Raw genomic sequence first — 20,112 nt, forward strand, 5'->3', positions numbered from 1 at the left:
ATGCACATCAAAAAGAAGAATAGTTTCCTTGTTCTCTGATGCGCGATCCTTCTGAGGCAGCTGGAGAAGGTTGGGCATGTAATCCCACTACTGAGTAAATGAGGTGTCTCCAAACATTTCTGATCATGAGCCTCAGTGGTAAAAGATTTTTGAGCACAAATAAAAGCAGTTTCTTTATAAAGTCCATACAATTTCTACTCTACACTGGGCACCTTATAGGACACACTCTTTAAAAAGGCATTTAAAGAAGACAGGTGAACATGTATTAAGTTGAATATGTTCTGCCCACACATTACAGGATTGTGGAGACCACTGCCATAGACCCATGAGAGAACTGGCTCCTGGTCACGTCCCGTGGGTGGGTGTGGGCCCTACAACAAAGAGAGAGAAAGTACACCTGGGAATGTGACCGACACCCACTGAGCACATGTGTGCCTTTACTTCCTGTGACAAAAACCACAGATACGGATGCCTATCAGTCAGGACCACAGTGGCCGTGGCCCTTTGATGCTGGGGGTGTCTCACTCTTCACCTGCCTCAGGTGGGCTCTGCTTGGTGTAGTCTGTGAGCTTCTCATGTGTTTGTCTGCATCTCCAGGCAACAGCAACTCACTGTCATAAGGGGTCGCTGGGGCTAAAAGGGAGAGGGGACATTATGTTGAGCAGGGTGCTTCCTTGAGAAATGGTGGTGGTGATGGGCTTTAAGGGATGAAGACGAGTTCGACAGGCAGAGAAGAGACAGGGAGGGGCAGCTGGGGGAGCCGGCAGAGCTGAGGGTGCACCTGGGAGTCCTGGGCCCCATGGTTGGAAAGGCCTCCTGCCTCACTGGACTCCTGCATCCACTCTGCCCCTCTGCTCAAGTCTGAACCCCCAGACCCTGGAGTGGTTCTGTCTTAGGTAAGTCAGGACATGCCCTTCCTCTGCTCAAACCTCCCTCTGGTTGTTCACAAACTAGTCAGCATACAAGCCAGAGTCCTTCCAGTGGCTAAAGGTCTCACATGGCTGTGTTCTCAGCCACTTCCTCTGTGTCCCTCCTCTGCAGCTGCCCTGAGCCTCCTGCAGGACCTCAGCATGCCAGAGTTCTGCCTGGGTGCCTTTGTGCCTTCTGCCCCCTGGGTCTGCAGTGCTGTTCCCCAACATCCCCTGGCTCACCCCCCTCTTCCTTCAGCTCTGATGCATCTGCATGTCTTCTCAGGGAGTCTAATGTGGGAATTACACCCTATAGTGGAGCAATAGGAAATTGGCCACTATGAGGCCAACTATAAAAGTATTATAGTTGCAGAGGGCTGTACAGACGAGGTATGCTGGGAGTGCAGAGTGGAGGGCGGTACAGAGCACCAACACCACTGTCCAGAGGACAGCTAAGGTGCCCTCGACAGTCCAGCCAGAGGGTCTGAGAGGTTGGGGGGTGTAAAGCCAGCAGCATGGCTACCTTCACAGCCGCCTGGCCCGTGCAGGTTTGCATTAGATTCGGACAGACAATAATGAAACAACGGAGCCAAGAACTGGTAGGCCATTACCTTTAATCCTAGTTCACACCCGGTGGGCAAGTAAAAACACACACTGGGTTCCAAAACCCTCTCATTCAGTGCTCAAAAGCTACTGACTTATCCGAGTTACCTAGAATCAAAGGTTTCTAGCTCACTAGCCTCATTCACCTCTGTTCCTCAGCTCCTCTCTGCACTAACTAACTGCCTTCTCCTTCAGCACTCTGCCATCTTGGCTGCTGCTTTTCTGTAATGCTAATTTCAGGAACTGAGAGAGAGCATATACAAATAAGAAAGTCTCTAATACAGGGGTCGGAAATCTTTTTGGCTGAGAGAGCCATGAACGCTACATATTTTAAAATGTAATTCCGTGAGAGCCATACAATATGTTTAACACTAAATACAAGTAAATGTGTGCATTTTATGTAAGACCAACACTTGTGTATTTTTCTGAAGTTGGAAATGGGGAGGCAGTCAGACAGACTCCCGCATGCGCCCGACCAGGATCCACCCAGCATGCCCACCAGGGGGCAATGCTCTGCCCATCTGGGGCGTTGCTCTGTTGCAACCAGAGCCATTCTAGCACCTGAGGCAGAGGCCATAGAGCCATCCTCAGTGCCTGGGCCAACTTTGCTCCAATGGAGTCTTGGCTGCGGGAAGGAGAGACAGAGAAGAAGGAGAGGAAGAAGGGTGGAGAAGCAGATGGGTGCTTCTCCTGTGTGCCCTGGCCGGGAATCAAACCCGGGACTCCTGCATGCCAGGCCGACGCTCTACCACTGAGCCAACCAGCCAGGGCCTGTAGGACCAACACTTTTAAAGTACAATAAGTCTCTGAATTTTTTTTAATAATGTTGTTACGCTATTGCTAACCAATGATGAATAAAGTACTTCTTACCATTAATGCGACTTCTAGTGCTGCATGGTTTTGCTGATGGCTTTGTAGTCTGTTTGATATGTGGTGAGGTTAAGCTTCATGCAGGCATTGAGACTTCCATCCATTAAACGTGGTCATAGGTTGGTCTTAACGTTTTTTAGACGTGAGAAAGACTGTCACATGCATACATAGAGCCAAACATTGTCAGTACAGCAATACTCACACGCTGCAGTGTGTGGTATGTGACGGGAAGTGCGTTCCAAGTTTTGACAATCAGCTGGTCCGCGGGATGAAGTTTATTCATTTCTCCCCACTTGTGTTTGCTCACCAACTCTGCTTGCTGTCGTGCAAGTCTTTCCAAATCTTCATTCAGTGACTTGACCTTATTCACCCACATGTCTGAGGCCTTCAGGTCAGCAGCTTGTAGCTCAAAATCTCTGACGGAGACACCGGAGATGTAACTCAGGTCAGCGCTGTCCACTGCACACTCGTGTGGATGGGTGATGAACTTAAAAAGACAAGTGCGCTCATGAAATTCTCCAAAGCATACTTTGAATGACTGCAGGAGATTAGATGTGAAGCCCACTAGCTGCTGGAGATCAAGATGTTGAGCAGGGTCACTTGCTGTGCATGTTTCTTTAAACTCTCCCAGTTTTTCAAAGTGTAGTAAATGACCTGTTTCAAAATCTGCAATGAAGAGTTCCAGCTTGTTTTCAAATGTAAACACTGCTTGTTGAAGGGATAAGACTGTATTTCCAACGCCTTGCATTTTCACATTGAGCTGGTTCAGATGTTCAGTCATGTCCATGAGATAGTAGAACTTCAGGAGCCACTCAGTGTTAGCTAACTCTGGATACTCGACGTTTTTCATTTCAAGAAAAGTCCGGATTTCGCTCAGACAAGCCACAAATTGGCTGAGCACCTTCCCTCTTGACAACCAACACACATTGCTGTGCAGAAACAGACCAGGATAATTATTCCCAACTTCATCCAGCAGTGTTTTAAACTGGCAATCATTTAAAGCTCAGGCAACAATAAAGTTGACCACCCAAATGACCAGCGACATCACCTTACCAAGCTGCTTGCCACACATCTGAGCACAAAGCGCCTCCTGATGTAGGATGCAGTGAAAACTTAGGATGGATCTCTTTTCATGTTCACGAAAAAGCGCTACGAATCCTCTATTTTTCCCCACCATGCACGGAGCACCATCAGTACACACCGAAATAAGTTTATCCATTGGTAGATTTTTTTTCTTTAGTGAACTCGATGAAAGACTTGAATAAATCCTCCCCTCTTGTTGAATCTTTTATAGGCAAAACAGCAAGACTTTCCTCACTTAGGGTGTCACCGACAGCATACCTTGCAATCACGCTGAACTGGGATAAATGGCTTACGTCTGTTGACTCATCCAAAGCGAGAGAAAAGAATGGTGCTGCATTTATGTCCTTCACTTGTGTTCCGTCAGTTTGATTTGCCATCATGATGGTGTGATCGTAAACAGTTCTTGCTGACAGAGGCATGTCTTGTATTCATTTGATTATCTTGTCTATCCGAAAAGTCGTCAAAAAGTTCATTGGCAACATCAAGCATGAATGTTTTGGCATACTCCCCATCTGTGAATGGCTTTCCGTTTCTCACAATTGCTAAAGCACCAGCAAAGCTAGCTGAATTCCAGTCACCTTGTTGGGTCCAAACATGGAGTTGCTGCTGACTAGCTTGCACTTTGCACAGTAGCTCTTGACATGCTTTCTTTCTGCTGTCCCCCGCTGGATATTTCAATGCAAATGTAGTATGGCGTGTGTCAAAGTGCCACTTTATATTTGACCGTTTCATCGATGCAATTTTATCATTGCATATTAGACACACTGCAGAACCTGCTCTCTCCACAAAGGCGAATTCCTCTGTCCATTCCTGCTGAAAAGTACGATACTCCTCATCTATTTTTCTTTTAGCCATCTTCTTCATCAAAAGGGTTTTGCAATTTAGGTACCTGACTACTTGATTAAAAGGAGGGAACTTTACTTCCTGACCTCACAATGACCCGTGTACATTATGCATTATCCAATAAAAATTTGGTGTTGTCCTGGAGGACATCTGTGATTGGCTCCAGCCACATGCAACCATGAACATGAGCAATAGGAAATGAATGGATTGTAATACATGAGAATGTTTTATATTTTTAACGTTATTTTTTTTATTAAAGATTTTTCTGCAAGCCAGATGCAGCCATCAAAAGAGCCACATCTGGCTCACGAGCCATAGGTTCCCAACCCCTGCTCTAATACAAAGTCACTTATCTGAGGCATAAATGGGATTCCTCATGAGAATGCACCAGCCCACATCATGCAACAGTCAAGGGTGTGGGGAAAAGCTTAGTGTTGAGAAGATCTTAGTATTAAAAGGGTGAGAATGGCTTAGTCTTAAAATTAAGCTTTAAGCTATAATAACTTTGCTGGCTTACAGCCTGTCTCCCATACCCAATGCAAACTATAAGTGAGCAAACATATATATCATATTTACAAACTTATTTGACCGATGGGGGGATAAGCCCCAGTACCACAGGGCACTCACACTTGGTGGTCCTAATTTATGGTGCAAGCATGGAACCTGCGCTCACAAGATCAGGGTGAGTCTTTGCTCTCCTAAGAACAGTGTGCTCCTCTGGACCTCAGTATCTTTATCAGCAGAATGGGTATAAAAATGCACCTAACACTCATCAACCACAGACTCTCTCTGCTCTTGTCCGATTGTTTGCTTCTCACCAAAACTCTGAATCTGCTGTTAACCCCCGTGTCCACGTTGAGGACAGGCACATGCTCCTGGGTTAACAGCTGCTTTTACACAGGAACGGATACAGCCAAGGAGGAGAAAGAGCCCCTGTGTGCTTCTTTTGTGTAGCAGCTTTGGTGGGTCATCCTGGGAACAACCTCTCCCTGAGAGAGGGGCAGATATTATGTAACGCTCTTCCATTACCTCAGATGCTAATAGCTCCACCAGACCAGATTCCAGGTTCCTTAGCATTCCAGATAAATAAATGCACAGGCCCTTTTATTTGCATGGTCGTTTTCCTGCCTGGGAGATCTTTTGCAAAGTTCCTCATTCCTCACTCTGCCTGGGTTTGCAAAACAAAGGCAAAACTCACTTCTTCTCTGTGGTCATCTGATAGAAAGTTTCCTTGGTGGCACATTCTTGGTAAAATTGTAACCTCCTTGGAGTTTCCAGCAGGCACGCTGAGGTCACCCTACCTATGCTTTAGGAATGGTGTAATAGCAACGATGGGGTTCAGCATTGACTTCAGCTTTTCCTCATGGAAAACAGCAACTTCTTAATGAAAATATGCACCCATTGCTTGGAGCCAGAGGAAGCAAACTCAGGTTACAGAGATGCACTTAAGACGTTTATGGTGAGAACGGAAGAAATGCAAAACATCTAAATCAGTGGTAGTCAATCTGGTCCCTACCGCCTACTAGTGGGCGTTCCAGCTTTCATGGTAGGCGGTAGCAGAGCAACCAAAGCATAAATAAAGACAGATTTAACTAGAGTAAATTGTTTTATAAAGATTTATTCTGCCAAACTTAGCAAAAATCTGACATAAAGTACTTGATAAGTAATTATTATTATATGCTTTAACTTGCTGTAACTCTGCTTTATAAATTTTATAAAGGAAAGTTACTTTCCTACTTTATAAATCACCATTACTGTGGAACCCGTGGGCGGTTAGAAAATTTTACTACTAACAGAGTTACAAAAGTTGTGGGCGGTAGGTATAAAAAGTTGACTACCCTAAATCCTTCAGTAAACGAAAGTGCTACATTTCACCTTTAATTTTTGTTTTCCTATTTTGTGTACCATTTTCAGTGTGCATCTCAAGAGTCCCTAATGGCACACTGCCACTGGCCCTGCTTTCTTCAGATCACTTCCGTCCCCTTAGCAGAGAAGGATGGACTTGTGCCCTGGACCGCAGGGGTGGGTGTACAGGAGGAAAGCCAACTTTTTTACTTTTAGTTTTTTCTTGGCAACTTCAGTGGGGAATAATTGACATAATAAATTTCATAAATTTAAAGTGTGCAATTTAGTTTTGACAGGTGTGTACTCCCAATGAAATCTCCACTAAAATCAAGATACGGTTTTCATCGTCTCCAAAAGATTTTCCACTGTTAGTTTATAACTCATCCCTCCGTGTCCCTGCTCCAAGCAGTTACTGACTTGCTTGCTGTCATTATAGGGTAATTTGGACGTTTGTTATTTATGATATGATGATGATGATGATGATGACGATGTTTAGGTGTACAACATTATACTGTAATTTGACAACTGTATTCACTACAAAGTGAACACCCCCAAAGGTCTAATTACTGTCCTTCACCATCAAATTGACCCCTTCACTCCTTTCTCCCACCCCCCAGTCCCTTTCCCTCTGGTAACCACCAATCTGCTCTCTGTATCTATGAATTTGGTTTGGTTTTGTCTGTTTTTAGGTTTCACCTGTGAGGGAAATCATGCGGTATTTGTCTTTCTTCTCCTGTTTTATCTCCCTTAGTGTTATACACTCAAGGTCCGTCCATGTTATCACAAATGGCAAGGTTTCGTTCCTTTTTATGGTTGCACAGTATTCCATTATGTATGTGTACCATATCTTCTATATCCATTCATCCATCGATGGACACTTTGGTTGTTTCTATATCTTAACTGTTGTGAATAATGCTGCAGTGAATATTGGAGTGCATATAGCACTTCAAATTAGTGTTTTGTGTTCTTCAGATACATACTCAGAAGTGGAATTGCTGAGCTATATAATATAGGAGTTCTGGTCTTAATTTTTTTTAAAGAACTTCCATATTGTTTTCTATGGTAGCTACAAGTTTACATTCTCACCAAAAAGGGTTCCTTTTTCTCCACATCTTCTCCAACAGCTATGATTCTTGTCTTTTTGATAATAGTCATTTTAACAGCCATGAGGTGATATGTCATTGTGGCTTTGATTTGCATTTTCTTGATGATTAATAATTTTGCACATCTGTTCATGTACTGTTGGCTGTCTGTATGTCTTTGGAAAAATGTCTATTCAGGTCCTCTGCCCATTTTTACTTTGGATTTGTTTGTTTGTTTGTTTGTTTGTTTTTCTGAAGTGAGAAGTGGGGAGGCAGAGAGACAGACCCCCACATGTGTCCAGCAGGGATCCACCCAGCATGCCCACTAGGGGGCGATGCTCTGCCCATCTGGAGTGTTGCTTCATTGCAACTGGAGCCATTCTAGTACCTGAGGTGGAGGCCACAGAGCCATCCTCAGCTCCTGGGCCAACTTTGCTCCAATGGAGCCTTGGCTGAGGGGGAGGAAGAGAGAGATAGAAAGGAGAGGGGGAAGGGTGGAGAAGCAGGATGGGTGCTTCTCCTGTGTGCCCTGGCCAGGAATTGACCCAGGACTTCCACACGCCCAGGCAGACTCTCTACCGCTGAGCCAACTGGCCAGGGCTGCCCATTTTTAAATCAGGTTATTTCTTATTGAGTTGTATGAGTTCTTTATACAGTATTTTGGACATTAACCCCTAATCAATGTAACATTTACAATCATCATCTCCTATTCAGTAAGTTGCCTTTTCATTCTGATGATGGTTTTATTTGCTGTGCAGAAGCTTTTTAGTTTGATGTAGTCCCATTTATTTTGAAAGTCTATATTTTTTATATTTTCAATTTATTGGTATTAGAGAGAGAGAAGGAGGAGGAAGAGGAGGAGGAGAGAGAAACATCAATTTGTTGCTCCACTTATTTATACACTCATTGGTTGGTTCTCATATATCCCCCTGAGCCAGGATCAAACCTGTGACCTCAGCACGCCAGGACAATGCTTGATCCATTCAGCCACTCTTTGAGAGTCAGGTTTTTTTAAATACATACTTTTGGATCAAATTTTATTCTTGGTGGGAAAAACCACAATTTACAAAGTAAATATTTTTTGCATAGGACATTTAGAAATTCAAGTTCATGTGTAATAAACATGCAAAGAGCAGGCATTCCTACAAAAACTCTCAGGGTAGTAGACAACAGCACCCTGAAATGAGTTTGGAGTGTGTTACCTCAGGGTGCAGGGCTGTTGTCTGTGCCCTTGGCCAGCTGGGGTGCCAGAGCACCGTGAAGGAGGTACACACGCAACCGGATACTGAGAACTCGGATCTGCTCTGCACCTAGCCCGTGTGGCAGCGAAGGCTGCCTGCCAGGCCCTGCGTTCCCTCTCCTGGTATGGGGCCCTGGCACAGTTTAGGCCTGGTGGTTTTCACCGAATAGCATTTTATCAGCCTTCCTACAGATAAGCACTCAAATTCACTAAACATGATTCAGATGAAGCTAAAGTCAGTTCAAAGGCACTTACAGAATTACATGTTTTGTTAAACTTTCGGGCAGCCCAGTGAAAAATATCAATCACTTATCATTTGTGTTTCTGGGCAAAATAGTTGAACAACTTTCAGATACCTCACTATTCTTTTTCTCTTTTCATCCATATAATGAAACCAGCATTGCAAATTTGGGCGAGTCCAGCACTCTTGTCTCAGATGAACGGATGTGTTTCAGATTTGCCCCGCTATTGAACTGGAACTGTGTGTCCTGATGTTTTATAAAGCAAGAGGCCAATGATACTAACCTCTTCTCCCTCTTCAGACAACCCTTCAAATCTGTTTGCCAAAGTGGACTCCAGGAGGGGGAGGAGTTAGAGCTGGGGAGGGAGGACACTCAAAGAAGGTTCAGCCCCAGTGGAGGGGGTGGAATGCAGCTCTGTGTTCAACCACCCCCTCCCTTTCCCCTTAGCCCCCCCCCACACACACACACATACACACTTCCCATACACCCAGCACCAGAGACACCACCAAAGTCTGCCTGCGCCTCCTGGACAGGCTGCAACCCGCTGATGCGTGCTATGCCCCTCAGAGTGGTATGCGCTTAGATCTTTTCAGTTTCGGAGTTATGGGTAATTTGGCAGAGCACATGCCATACATGGTTTCTTATGCAAGTCTCTAGCTGGCAGTGAGGTGGAGCCGCTCATTCATCCAAGAAGATGTTGCCTTCTCTGGAAGAATTAATGTTCTGTTTGTTCTTTTTCCGCATTGCATATATTCTTTTTGCTATTGGCTGACTTTAATGATTCTTTAAAGTTAATCTTTAAAGGTGGATGGTAGGGTTCCGTTTAAATTTTGGAAGCTTAACAGGTGTCTCTGCGTGTACCTAGACTAGAGAATGCTTTTAGGTGATAATGAAATTGAGGGGAGTGGGCAGGACCCAGGACCCACACTGACACAGATCTAAACCGCTCAAGTGCCCCAAAGCCCAGGCCATCCCAGCCCAAGTCTCCAGGCCAGGCATCCGACCTGACGACGAAGCCAGCAAAATGAACTCTTCAGCTGTAGTAGATAATCTTCCTACCTTTTCTTCCTTACCTATTAAAAAAAAAAATTCTTATGGCTGAGTAGTGTTCCATAGTATATATGTACCACATCTTCTTTATCCAATCATCTATTGAAGGGCTTTTTGGTTGTTTCCATGTTTTGGCCACTGTGAACAATGCTGCAATGAGCATGGGGCTGCATGTGTCTTTACATACCAGTGTTTTTGAGTTTTGGGAGTGTATACTCAGTAGAGGGATTGCTGGGTCATATGGTAGTTCTATTTTTAGTTTTTTGAGGAACCACCATACTTTCTTCCATAATGGTTGTACTACTTTACATTCCCACCAACAGTGGATGAGGGTTCCTTTTTCTCCACAGCCTCTCCAACACTTGCTATTACCTGTCTTGTTGATAATAGCTAATCTAACAGGTGTGAGGTGGTATCTCATTGTAGTTTTGATTTGCATTTCTCTAAAAACTAATGAAGATGAGCATCTTTTCATATATCTGTTGGCCATTTGTATTTCTTCCTGGAGAAGTGTCTGTTCATGTCCTCTTCCCATTTTTTTTATTGGATTGTTTGTTTGTTGTTGAGTTTTATGAGTTCTTTGTATATTTTGGATATTAGGTCCTTATCTGAACTGTTGTTTGAAAATATCTCCCATTTAGTTGGCTATTTTGTTGTCAGTTTCTCTTGCTGTGCAAAATGGATAGATCTTGATAAAATTATTTGGAGTGAAATAAGTAAATCAGAAAAAACTAAGAACTGCATGATTCCGTACATAGGTGGGACATAAAAACGAGACTAAGAGACATGGACAAGAGTGTGGTGGGTAAAGGGGGAAGGGGGGAGGGGAGGGGCACAAAGAAAACCCAGAGGACAGTCTGACTTTGGGTGACAGGTATGCAACATAATTGAATGACAAGATAATCTGGAGATGTTTTCTTTGAACATATGTACCCTGATTTATTAATGTCACCCCATTAAAATTAATAAAAATTTATAATAAAAAAAACACCAAACTTTTAGTCTATGAGTCTTAAAGCAGGACCGGTGTATTAATGTTTTTCTCAGCTTCAGACACTAGATTCTCTAAAATGTTTCTGTAGCTTTCTTAGAATTCAGAAGCTGTTAGAAAATGATCAAAGTGTTGCATATTCCCAGTTCTCAAATTACAGTAAAGTTTTCCCCGTGAAACCCCTACCATTGCACAAGTGTCTCTTCCCTCTTGCCACTGTGGGATACAAGTGGGAAGTAGGACAGTCACCCAATAATGTTCTGTTGGGGTGGGGGGGCTGTATTTCAAAATAAGCTCCACTCATTTCTTTAAAAACAATTCATTGGCCAAGACAGGTTTCAGATGTTTTCTTTAATACCCCAGTGTGAAACTTTGATTGTTTTTCAGGAAATAACAGGGATCAAACAACCGTCCAAGGCTGGTTCCCAGGTTTCCCAAAGCCTTGAAAGCTCCCGGGAGGCTAATTACTGTTTACTGCAGACCTTCCTTTTCTTTTGTAACATTTTCCATCTTAAGAAGGGTCGTCCCATTCAGCCGGGCGTGAGGGCGTGAGGGCGGCGGGCGCCAGAGCGCTGAATGGAATTACTGCGCGTGGAAAGTATGTTGCCGGCGCGGGTGACGGAGCAGCTGCAGAGCAACCTCTGCCGATTTTTCCATCGTCCCCCCCTGAGCAGAGCTAATTAGCATAGGGAAAATGACTAAGGTGTTGACGTCACCTCTTTCCAGTAGAAACTTACACTCTGTGCCTGTCTGCCTGCAAGCATGCGGGACTTGACTCAGGAATTTGCTGTCCAAACAGGACGCGCTGGAAGCTGGGCGTCCGTCCCCCACCCCCGGGGGCTGGACCTCGCTGCTTTATATAAGCGCGGGCCGGACAAAGAACCTCCAGCCTTCTGCGAAGGAACCTCACCCGGGCTCGCCTGCCTGCGTGAGTCTCTGGTGCCTTCCTTGTAGGAAAGCAAGATGCATTTTAGAAACTTTAACTACAGTTTTAGCTCCTTGATTGCCTGCGTGGCAAACAGTGATATCTTCAGCGAAAGTGAAACCAGGGTAAGGCTCCTAATGTGCGATTTTTGAGAGTTTTCAAAGCATCCCGTTAATTGGGATTATTAATTGGAATATTGGGGGGCGGGTTATGTGGCTCTCTTGTGGATTTGGGTGTTTGTTGCTTTTTAAAAAAAATAAATCCAGAATACTTGTGAGCTTTAAAAGTCAAAGCGCTTGGTATTTGAAAACCTCCAGACCTATTGGCCACCAGTTAAGGCAGATTTTTGATGTTGACGTTGCGTGTTTTTCATCCTGGGAAAAGTTTTTAGAAGGAGGTCTTAGTGAATAGAATGTCTCACTTTGGCATCTAGAGTTCAGAATAGTTTAGTCTTATCTTAAGAAGTGAATACTAAAAAGGTGTTGGCATGTTTGCAGTAACTCCAAGTTGCTGTAGCTGGAGAAAACGCTGCCATAGCAAATAATAAAAAAGAGAAATAACACAAGTGTGGGATGAGCGTAGCTCCTGGGAAGCAGCTTTTGATGCTGGTAATTAATATAATTAGTCATTTTCATCACTATAATTTTCTTCTTTATTTGATTAAGACGTAAGATTTTCATTAGTATCTACCCAGCTATCTAACTGGTATTTACCAGTATCGTGTGTGAGTGAATGTATGTTCTGCCTGAGGGGCGGAGTTCGGGCTATGTGCTTTATTTATACTCAAAGCCATATTGGGATGTGTGAGGGTTTCTTGTTTGTTTTGAAGTTAAATTTAACTCCATAATTATGTACTGTGCTTCCAGCCAGAGCTGTAGGTTTTGAACTAAATATTAGACCACATTCTATGTTTAAAAGTACAGCGTGCACTTAATATTAGTCTTGAGTGAGTAAAGTCTCTCATTTAGTGAGGTAAGAGATGCCGTCCACAACTGTAATAAATAGGTATCAGTAGTTGGAACACAAAAAGAGTATTTTGTGAAAGAATGGTGTAATAGAAGCATGGATTTAACAGAAAACATGCGTGCTCTTGTGTTCTGGTCCTGAGCTATGACTTATAGTCTAAAAATATTCGTCAAAGTCATCTCTCCCAAATTATGAATCATAACTTCGAAACTACACAGTTGATCACAGTGCCTATTGAGGTCATGCAGAATTCCAAATTTATGCAGAAACCCCATGTCAGGAACCTGCCCTGCTGAGGAGCGGGAGAAGGAAGCCATTAGCGGCCATGTGAATCCAGAAAGAGCAGAAAGAAGCATCTTTGCCCTCCTTCTCATTCTTTGCCTCTGCGAGAACCCTCATGGAAAAGTCTCAAGAGTCCCATAAACTAAGGGAAAGCTAGGAAATTCAAAGAGCGAAGGTTTGTGAGTTGTTCCCTCTCCCCCTTAATGCCCTGACATGTAGAGTGGACATGTTCCCCGAAGCCCATTCCCTCTGGCTTCCCTGCACTGAATTTAATTTTTTTTTTTTTTTTTTAGAGAGAGAGAGAGGGATAGATAGGGACAGACAGGAACGGAGAGAGATGAGAAGCATCAGTCATCAGTTCTTTTGTTGTTGTTGTGACACCTTAGTTGCTCATTGATTGCTTTCTCATATGTGCCTTGACTGTGGGGCTTCAGCAGACCGAGTAACCCCTTGCTCAAGCCAGAGACCTTGGGTCCAAGCTGGTGAGCTTTGCTCAAACCAGATGAGCCCGCACTCAAGCTGGTGACCTCCAGGTCTCGAACCTGGGTCCTCTGCATCCCAGTCCGACGCTGTATCCACTGCGCCACCGCCTGGTCAGGCCGTGCACTGAATGTTTTTGAAGACACTTTCCTCCCACCCCTCTGCAGAAACAACTTGCGCCCATTGATCTCCAGGTCACTTTGTGGGCCCACCTACTTTCCCATCACTCACCTGTGTGGAGGCACCCCGCCCCACCACCCTCTTCAGGCCACTGGAAGTCTCCAAGCTCTGACTATCCATCAGCTCCCTCTCTGGCTGGAATCCTGAGAGGGCAGTGGACACCCAGCACCTCCCCCAGTGATACCCCTACTAACACCTCCAGCCTGGGAGGGAGGGGTCCTCAGAGCTTGTCTAGGAGGCTGATGAGCCCTTTCCTGAATCTAAGTGTGTGATCATTGAACTTAGCATCTCAGTTCTACGCTCTCAAGCTGTTTCATAATTACCGTAGCCCTGTAACCCTAGAGATGTGCCTGTATATTCACACCAGCAGGCAGAATGAGTCCATTTGCAGTATGTTAATATTTAGACCATTATTTTAGAGAGTTAAAAAGCAATAGGTTGAGAATTAAAAAGTACAAGGCTTATTTACTTCCTTGTTTTCCAGTTTAATAAAAGTGGTTTTCTCAAATTAACTGCACTGCTTTTAAGCCCTAAAGAAACACTTGATGGGGACACGGCACTAGGTCCTAAGCTGAGGGGTGAGAGTGAAGTTCCCTCAGCTGGGGAAGGTCATTGGAGTCAGGAACTGTCGACCAGAGTGGTAGCAGGTGACCACAACACACCTCTTCATGAATGCTATTGCCTGAACAGGAGTGTTTGTGTGACCGGAAATGTTTAAGTGCTGGTCGTTATTCTGCTGATGGAGTGAAGTTAGTCAGACATTCTGTCTCATCAAGTCATCCGTATTAGAAAGAAAAGGGCAGAAAGGAGAACCTCCCAGGGGAGAGGCACATTCTCTGTCTTTTCTACCAGGAGTTAAATGTTCTGGAAACAATTAGTAATTCACGTCCTTGAGTAGGAAGTGTCTGTCACAGTCATCTAGTTAAGGATCCTATGAAGGTAAGTTTTAACTCCTTTTATTTCTGTTTTACAGGCCAAATTCGAGTCCCTCTTTAGGACATACGACAAGGACATCACCTTTCAGTATTTTAAGAGCTTCAAACGTGTCAGAATAAACTTCAGCAACCCCTTATCCGCGGCAGATGCCAGACTGCAGCTGCATAAGACTGAATTTCTTGGGAAGGAAATGAAATTGTATTTTGCTCAGGTGAGTTGAGTTCATTGATATGCATGCTTCTCCCTCCTCCCTCCCACTCTATTAAAAAGTAGCTCATACAGTGATAACCGGTTGGCAAGGCAGGGGAAAGAGCTTCTGGGATGCTGCCCCTGCCTAAAATGGGGCTCTGCGTTCCCTGCACCAGTACAGGAGCAGCTGTGCTAGGGGAGCTTCCTGACAGCAGAAACTGTGGACTTGCTGAACTTCAGAGTTGGGACGCCCTGCCCTGCCCTGCCTCGTAGTGGTGTGTGTGGGGCGCAGGCTTTGACTTGGGACACTCAGTTGTGAAGACACTCCTTTTTGCATTTCTTGGAGTTTTATATAACTGCTTAGTCCCTCCACGACTTTTTGAGATTATTCAAGTAAATGCATTGAGCACATTGGGATGGGGAGGCGTGGAACTGGTAAGATTTTGGTATAAGATTTTCCTGGACAGTCCACTAATCACTGGTAGAACTTTTAAGTTCAAACTAGGATCATCAGTTATTTTTCCTTGTTATTATTATTTTTATTTTACCTCCTGGAAGATGGATGGTATTTCCTTCCTCACTTTTGGCTTCTGATTCAGAGTCCCAGAGGGAGTGTATTTGGGGGCTGCCACTGGGTGGGTGGGAGTCTTACCCCCCCCCCCCGCTTTGTCCCCTGAAGAATCACATCATCTTAGGACATGTTACTTAACCTCCTGAAGCCTCAGTTGTGCCTCTGATAGGAGGAGCTGGAAGGATGGGTTTCTAGATTCACTCAGACCTGGGCGACAGTGGCTTTATTTTTTACATTTATACAAAGCCATCTGTTCATTTTCCATCAGTCTTGGTTGAGCATAATTTCTTGTGCATCCCGGTCCTAGGACAGGCTCCAGTCACATCAGCACCACAACCAGTGCTCAGACAGCCTCAGACCACTTTACGATGCAGGTGATGGATTGTCCTTTTGTAGCTGCGTTCACCCATGTCATTGAGCGCTGTTGCATTCGCCCATATTCCCTTCTTTCCCCAGACTCTACACATAGGGAGTTCACACCTGGCCCCGCCAAACCCAGACAAACAGTTTCTGATCTCTCCTCCCGCCTCACCGCCTGTTGGTTGGAAACAAGTGGAAGACGCTACCCCTGTCATAAATTATGATCTCTTATATGCTATCTCCAAGCTAGGGCCAGGTAAGCAGGGCTCCCAGGTGGGGAGGGGGTGGGCAGACATGGAGAGATGGCACGGAAGACCCTAGTTGCAGGTGCTCAGCGGCATCTGGAAAGTGTGGCATTCCCGTTATTCTTTTCAACACCCCCCCCCCCCCGCCATTCTGTGTGATTGATGCAAGCGTGATGATCTCTATTGGCATCTTCCGTTTCAGTGTAACTCATGGCAGGAACATGCGTGTCTGCCTCTGGCCTCATTCCTTAGGGAGGGGCACAACAGGGACTGTAGTTGGTCATAGCTGGCATCATGTGACTCTACCCCTTTCCCCACTGAGCAGTCTGTGTGGGCAGCTCAAGGCCCCAGGTCCTGTTGCTCCAAGTGGGGATGAACAGTTGGACTTTGGAAAAGCAAAACAACCCTCCTCCAGGAATTTTTAGTGAGGGTCATTCTGTCTATTGATAGGGTTTTTACTTGCCCTTTTCAGTGTTGTAGGGAATGCAAAACCACAGGTCAGCATGAGGAAGAGCCCAGCCATGCGTGCCCCTCTTGGCCGCATAGGCTGCTCCCCTGCTGAGCGTGCCAGAGAAAAAAGAGGTTCCTGTGCTCTGAAGGGGCAGAGCATGAGCACTCGGGGAGACAGCCACTCTGGCCTTGGGCTCCTCCATAAAACGGGCATTGATTCCCAGTGGAATGGTGCACATCTTTTACAGAACAATTCCAGCAGTGCCTGGCCCATGGACAGTGCTCAGTTCATGTTTTTCTGGAACCAGTAGAATCTTGGTGGTTTTTGTCCTGTCTGATAGAGGGTTGGGCTGAGGAGGCCATCAAGGTGAAGAGGTTTGAGCCCCTTCATCCCGATCCATGCAGCAAATGGAGTAAATGCTAAGACCATCAGCCTCTCATTTGTCCTTGACCAGCACAGACATTCCTTTGGTTTGAGTGTTTTATTTTCTTGGACCATCAGCAGTTTCACAGTGAAAAGATTATATTTCTGAAAACATTGCCCCAACGGAAATTTCCTCCATTGTGGAAAGCAAGGATCACGTTACTCACTGCTGATTACGTGTGAAGGTCAAGGTGGAAATGGCTGGTCTGAGGAAGCTGTGCTCCTCCAGGCAGCTCCTGGCCAAGGTGTATCAGCGGAGCCCAGGGCCAGTCGGGGTGCCCGGAGGCTAGAGCAGGGGGAAGCAGGTCTCTGTGGGGAGAGGTGTATGCTGCTCCTAACACTGGAAGTGCTGCTCAGGAAAGCTCCATCTAGAACCAACCACACCTTTGCAAAAGGCTTATCTGAGAAGCTTTTTTAGTCAATAGATATAAAACTGATTTTCCCTTAGTTTACTTAACAACGAGATTGAATAATAGATTTCATATTTCGGCTGTGCTCTGCAGCCTACAAGATTGCAAAGATTTTGCAAACATGGTCCTGCTCCTGCCCTTCCTGGATTGTGACCAATTGGTAGGTTGGTGGGTTTTGTAAAGAGTACCTCGGCCAAGGTTTCACGTGATCTCTCTGACCCTCCACCTTACAGAATTCTCCCTCGAGAGAGCAGAGGCTCTTTCACCTTTTCAGGCACAGTTACAACATCCTAATCTCACCTGTGCAATCTAGAAAAGGCATCCACCTTTTTTTGGGGGGGGGGATTTTTCTGAAGCTAGAAACAGGGAGAGACAGACAGACTCCCGCATGCGGCTGACCGGGATCCACCCAGCACGCCCACCAGGGGGCGATGCTCTGCCCCTCCGGGGCGTTGCTCTGCCGACCAGAGCCACTTTAGCGCCTGGGGCAGAGGCCAAGGAGCCATCCCCAGCGTCCGGGCCATCTTTGCTCCAATGGAGCCTCGGCTGCGAAAGGGGAAGAGAGAGACAGAGAGGAAGGAGGGGGGGGGGGTGGAGAAGCAAATGGGCGCTTCTCCTGTGTGCCCTGGACGGAAATCGAACCCCGGACTTCTGCACGCCAGGCCGATGCTCTACCACTGAGCCAACCGGCCAGGGCCAGGCATCCACCTTTTTTTATGGGTAAAAGCACCTTCCGTGTGGAGAAGAGTCCCAGAAGCAGCGGGAGGAAGAGCCCTGCTCACGGCTCCTTCCTTCCGTCTAGAGTGTGCCCCTCGGTCCCCACTGAATGCTCTCAGAAGCTTGGCTGAGCAGCCCTGAAAGCTTTTCCATGCGCTGTCGCTGGCGGCCCTCTTTTTCTCCTTCCTGAGTTACCCTGTCCTTAATTTCTTTCTCTAGGGGAGAAGTACGAATTGCACGCAGCAACTGACACCACTCCTAGTGTGGTGGTCCACGTGTGTGAGAGTGACCAGGAGAATGAGGAGGAAGATGAGATGGAAAGAATGAAGAGACCCAAACCCAAAATTATCCAGACCAGAAGGCCGGAGTATGCGCCCATCCACTTAAGTTGAACAGGCACCTGGACGAAGAACTCCAAGTCACACTCACGGGAGGAATCATTTACTGTGAAAGTGGCCGGTCACAACTTTTGAAGTGGCAGCTGTGACCTGGTGGTGGAAATTCCAGTCCACGTTGCTCAGAAGAGGATCAAGGCTTTGTCTCCTGGTTCTAATACTTGCACATCAATGTTCATGGTCCCGGGTCAATCACTGAGTTTGGGGTGATCGCACAAGGACATTTAGGGAGTGTCTTGAGAAAACCCAATAATGATAGTGTTTTGTACTTGTTCTTTTCTGGTGGGTTCTGTTTTTGCCAAGGGCAGGCTGATCAAGGGGTCTGAAGTCCGTTCCTGAGCAGCCGTCCAGGGTCGACCCTTCCCTCTCCCTGGTGGGGAGAGGTACCACGTGACCATAAAGTCTCTGAGGCAGAAAGGTTGTGAGAACCACAGTACAATGTGGAAATTGTAGTGTCCTGTTTTCTTCCCTCATGTCCTGATGTTCGTGCATGTATATTACTGATTTCTGGAACTAACCTTCATTCGTATATAGAGTCACGTCCCTGTTGTTTTGCATGTTTTGGGAAGATAGGAAAGCATTTGGAAAGTTTCACCCCTGTAGATCCACAGCCCCCGACAACAGCTCTCACCTGTGGAGTTCCACTCAGCATCCTGTCCAGTGCATCACATAATGTGTGCTACTACTGAAGGAGTCCGTCTGAAACTCCTAGGTCAGGTTCCGCTTATAAAATGCAGAGAACAGTTTCACTGCCAACTTTTAGTGGGTGAGGAATTTCCACTTAGGTGTCATGGGTTGGACATCGGTTTCATCTGTTTCTTTCACCTGGTGGTTTATAGTGAGTTGTAGTCAGAAACCCTGCCCTGGGAATTGTCCTTAAAGACAACTGATTTTTTTTTTTTTACCCCACTGAAACATCATGATACATTGTAAATAAAGCTGACGGCGTATATTTGTACCTGTTGTGCTCTTGGGTATAAAACTAGGGCAGTGGAAGAGTAGGGTTAAGATGTATCAACCTACCTGTGGATCATATGTTGTAGAAAACACCATTACAATGTTTGGCGGGACTTGAATTCAAAGCATGTGAAATGGGAGAGTGGACGTGATGTGAAAGGGACATAGTGCCTTCCCCATTCATTCCTGATGGAATCGTTACACTCGGCTGTCTCATTTTTTTCTAGTTGTAATGTGTATGTCTGGTAAATAGGTATTATATTTTGGCCTTAAAATACCGTAACAACATTTGTCATTTTGAAATACCTAATGCCAAGTAACAGTGCATGCTTTGGGAATTTGGAAGATGGTTCTCTTCAAGAAGCGAATAAGTTGGGTTGTTCATATCAAGAAAATGAATGTTCTCAAAACCCTGTTTACAGTACTTGGTGGGAGTGGGCAGGTGTGGGAGAGATCGTTGCTTAGCTGTCCAGGTGTTCCTAGTTAAATGCTTCTAAAACTGGAGAGGCTAACCTCAGAATATTTTTTTTAACTGCATTCTGTAATAAATCGACACCATATGCTCTTTATGGAAATGTTACCTGTTTGTCCTTTTATTTCTAACGATCAGCCTGTGAATCCTTTGAATTCCACCTGTCTCAGGACTCATTCCTTCACCAGGCTGAGTTTGGGAGCCCCACTTCTTTGGTGCGGTTCACGGAGGGTCAGCCACACTGACAGTGCCTCGCTGAGTAAAGGGACGGTGACGGGGTCTCAAATCGAAGTCAGTTTTTCCTGTGTAGGCAGGTGGCACCATGATGAAAACTCTTTCCCAGCATCTCCATGAGACAACAGTGTTTGTGACTGTTTGAAAAGTTCTCTTGTCTGT

General features: G+C 45.5%; 1 protein-coding gene across 2 annotated transcripts in view; it reads left to right on the forward strand.

Moving 5' to 3' along the window:
- RCAN1 (regulator of calcineurin 1) overlaps window positions 1-19,824 on the forward strand; it is a 97,050-nt gene extending 77,226 nt beyond the window's left edge. Inside the window, exons 1-4 of one of the 2 annotated variants that reach the window (XM_066259445.1) lie at window positions 11,525-11,807; window positions 14,564-14,737; window positions 15,743-15,902; window positions 18,112-19,824. In XM_066259445.1, coding sequence (XP_066115542.1) covers window positions 11,721-11,807; window positions 14,564-14,737; window positions 15,743-15,902; window positions 18,112-18,284 — 594 coding nt within the window. In that variant the 5' untranslated portion in view covers window positions 11,525-11,720 and the 3' untranslated portion in view covers window positions 18,285-19,824. Of the gene's footprint in view, window positions 1-11,524; window positions 11,808-14,563; window positions 14,738-15,742; window positions 15,903-18,111 lie in introns of those variants that run through there. The other variant, XM_066259444.1, reaches the window with a different exon arrangement.
- Window positions 19,825-20,112: the final 288 nt, after the last annotated feature.

The sequence above is a fragment of the Saccopteryx bilineata genome, chromosome 2, assembly GCF_036850765.1.
Source record: "Saccopteryx bilineata isolate mSacBil1 chromosome 2, mSacBil1_pri_phased_curated, whole genome shotgun sequence".
Classification (NCBI taxonomy): Eukaryota; Metazoa; Chordata; class Mammalia; order Chiroptera; family Emballonuridae; genus Saccopteryx; species Saccopteryx bilineata.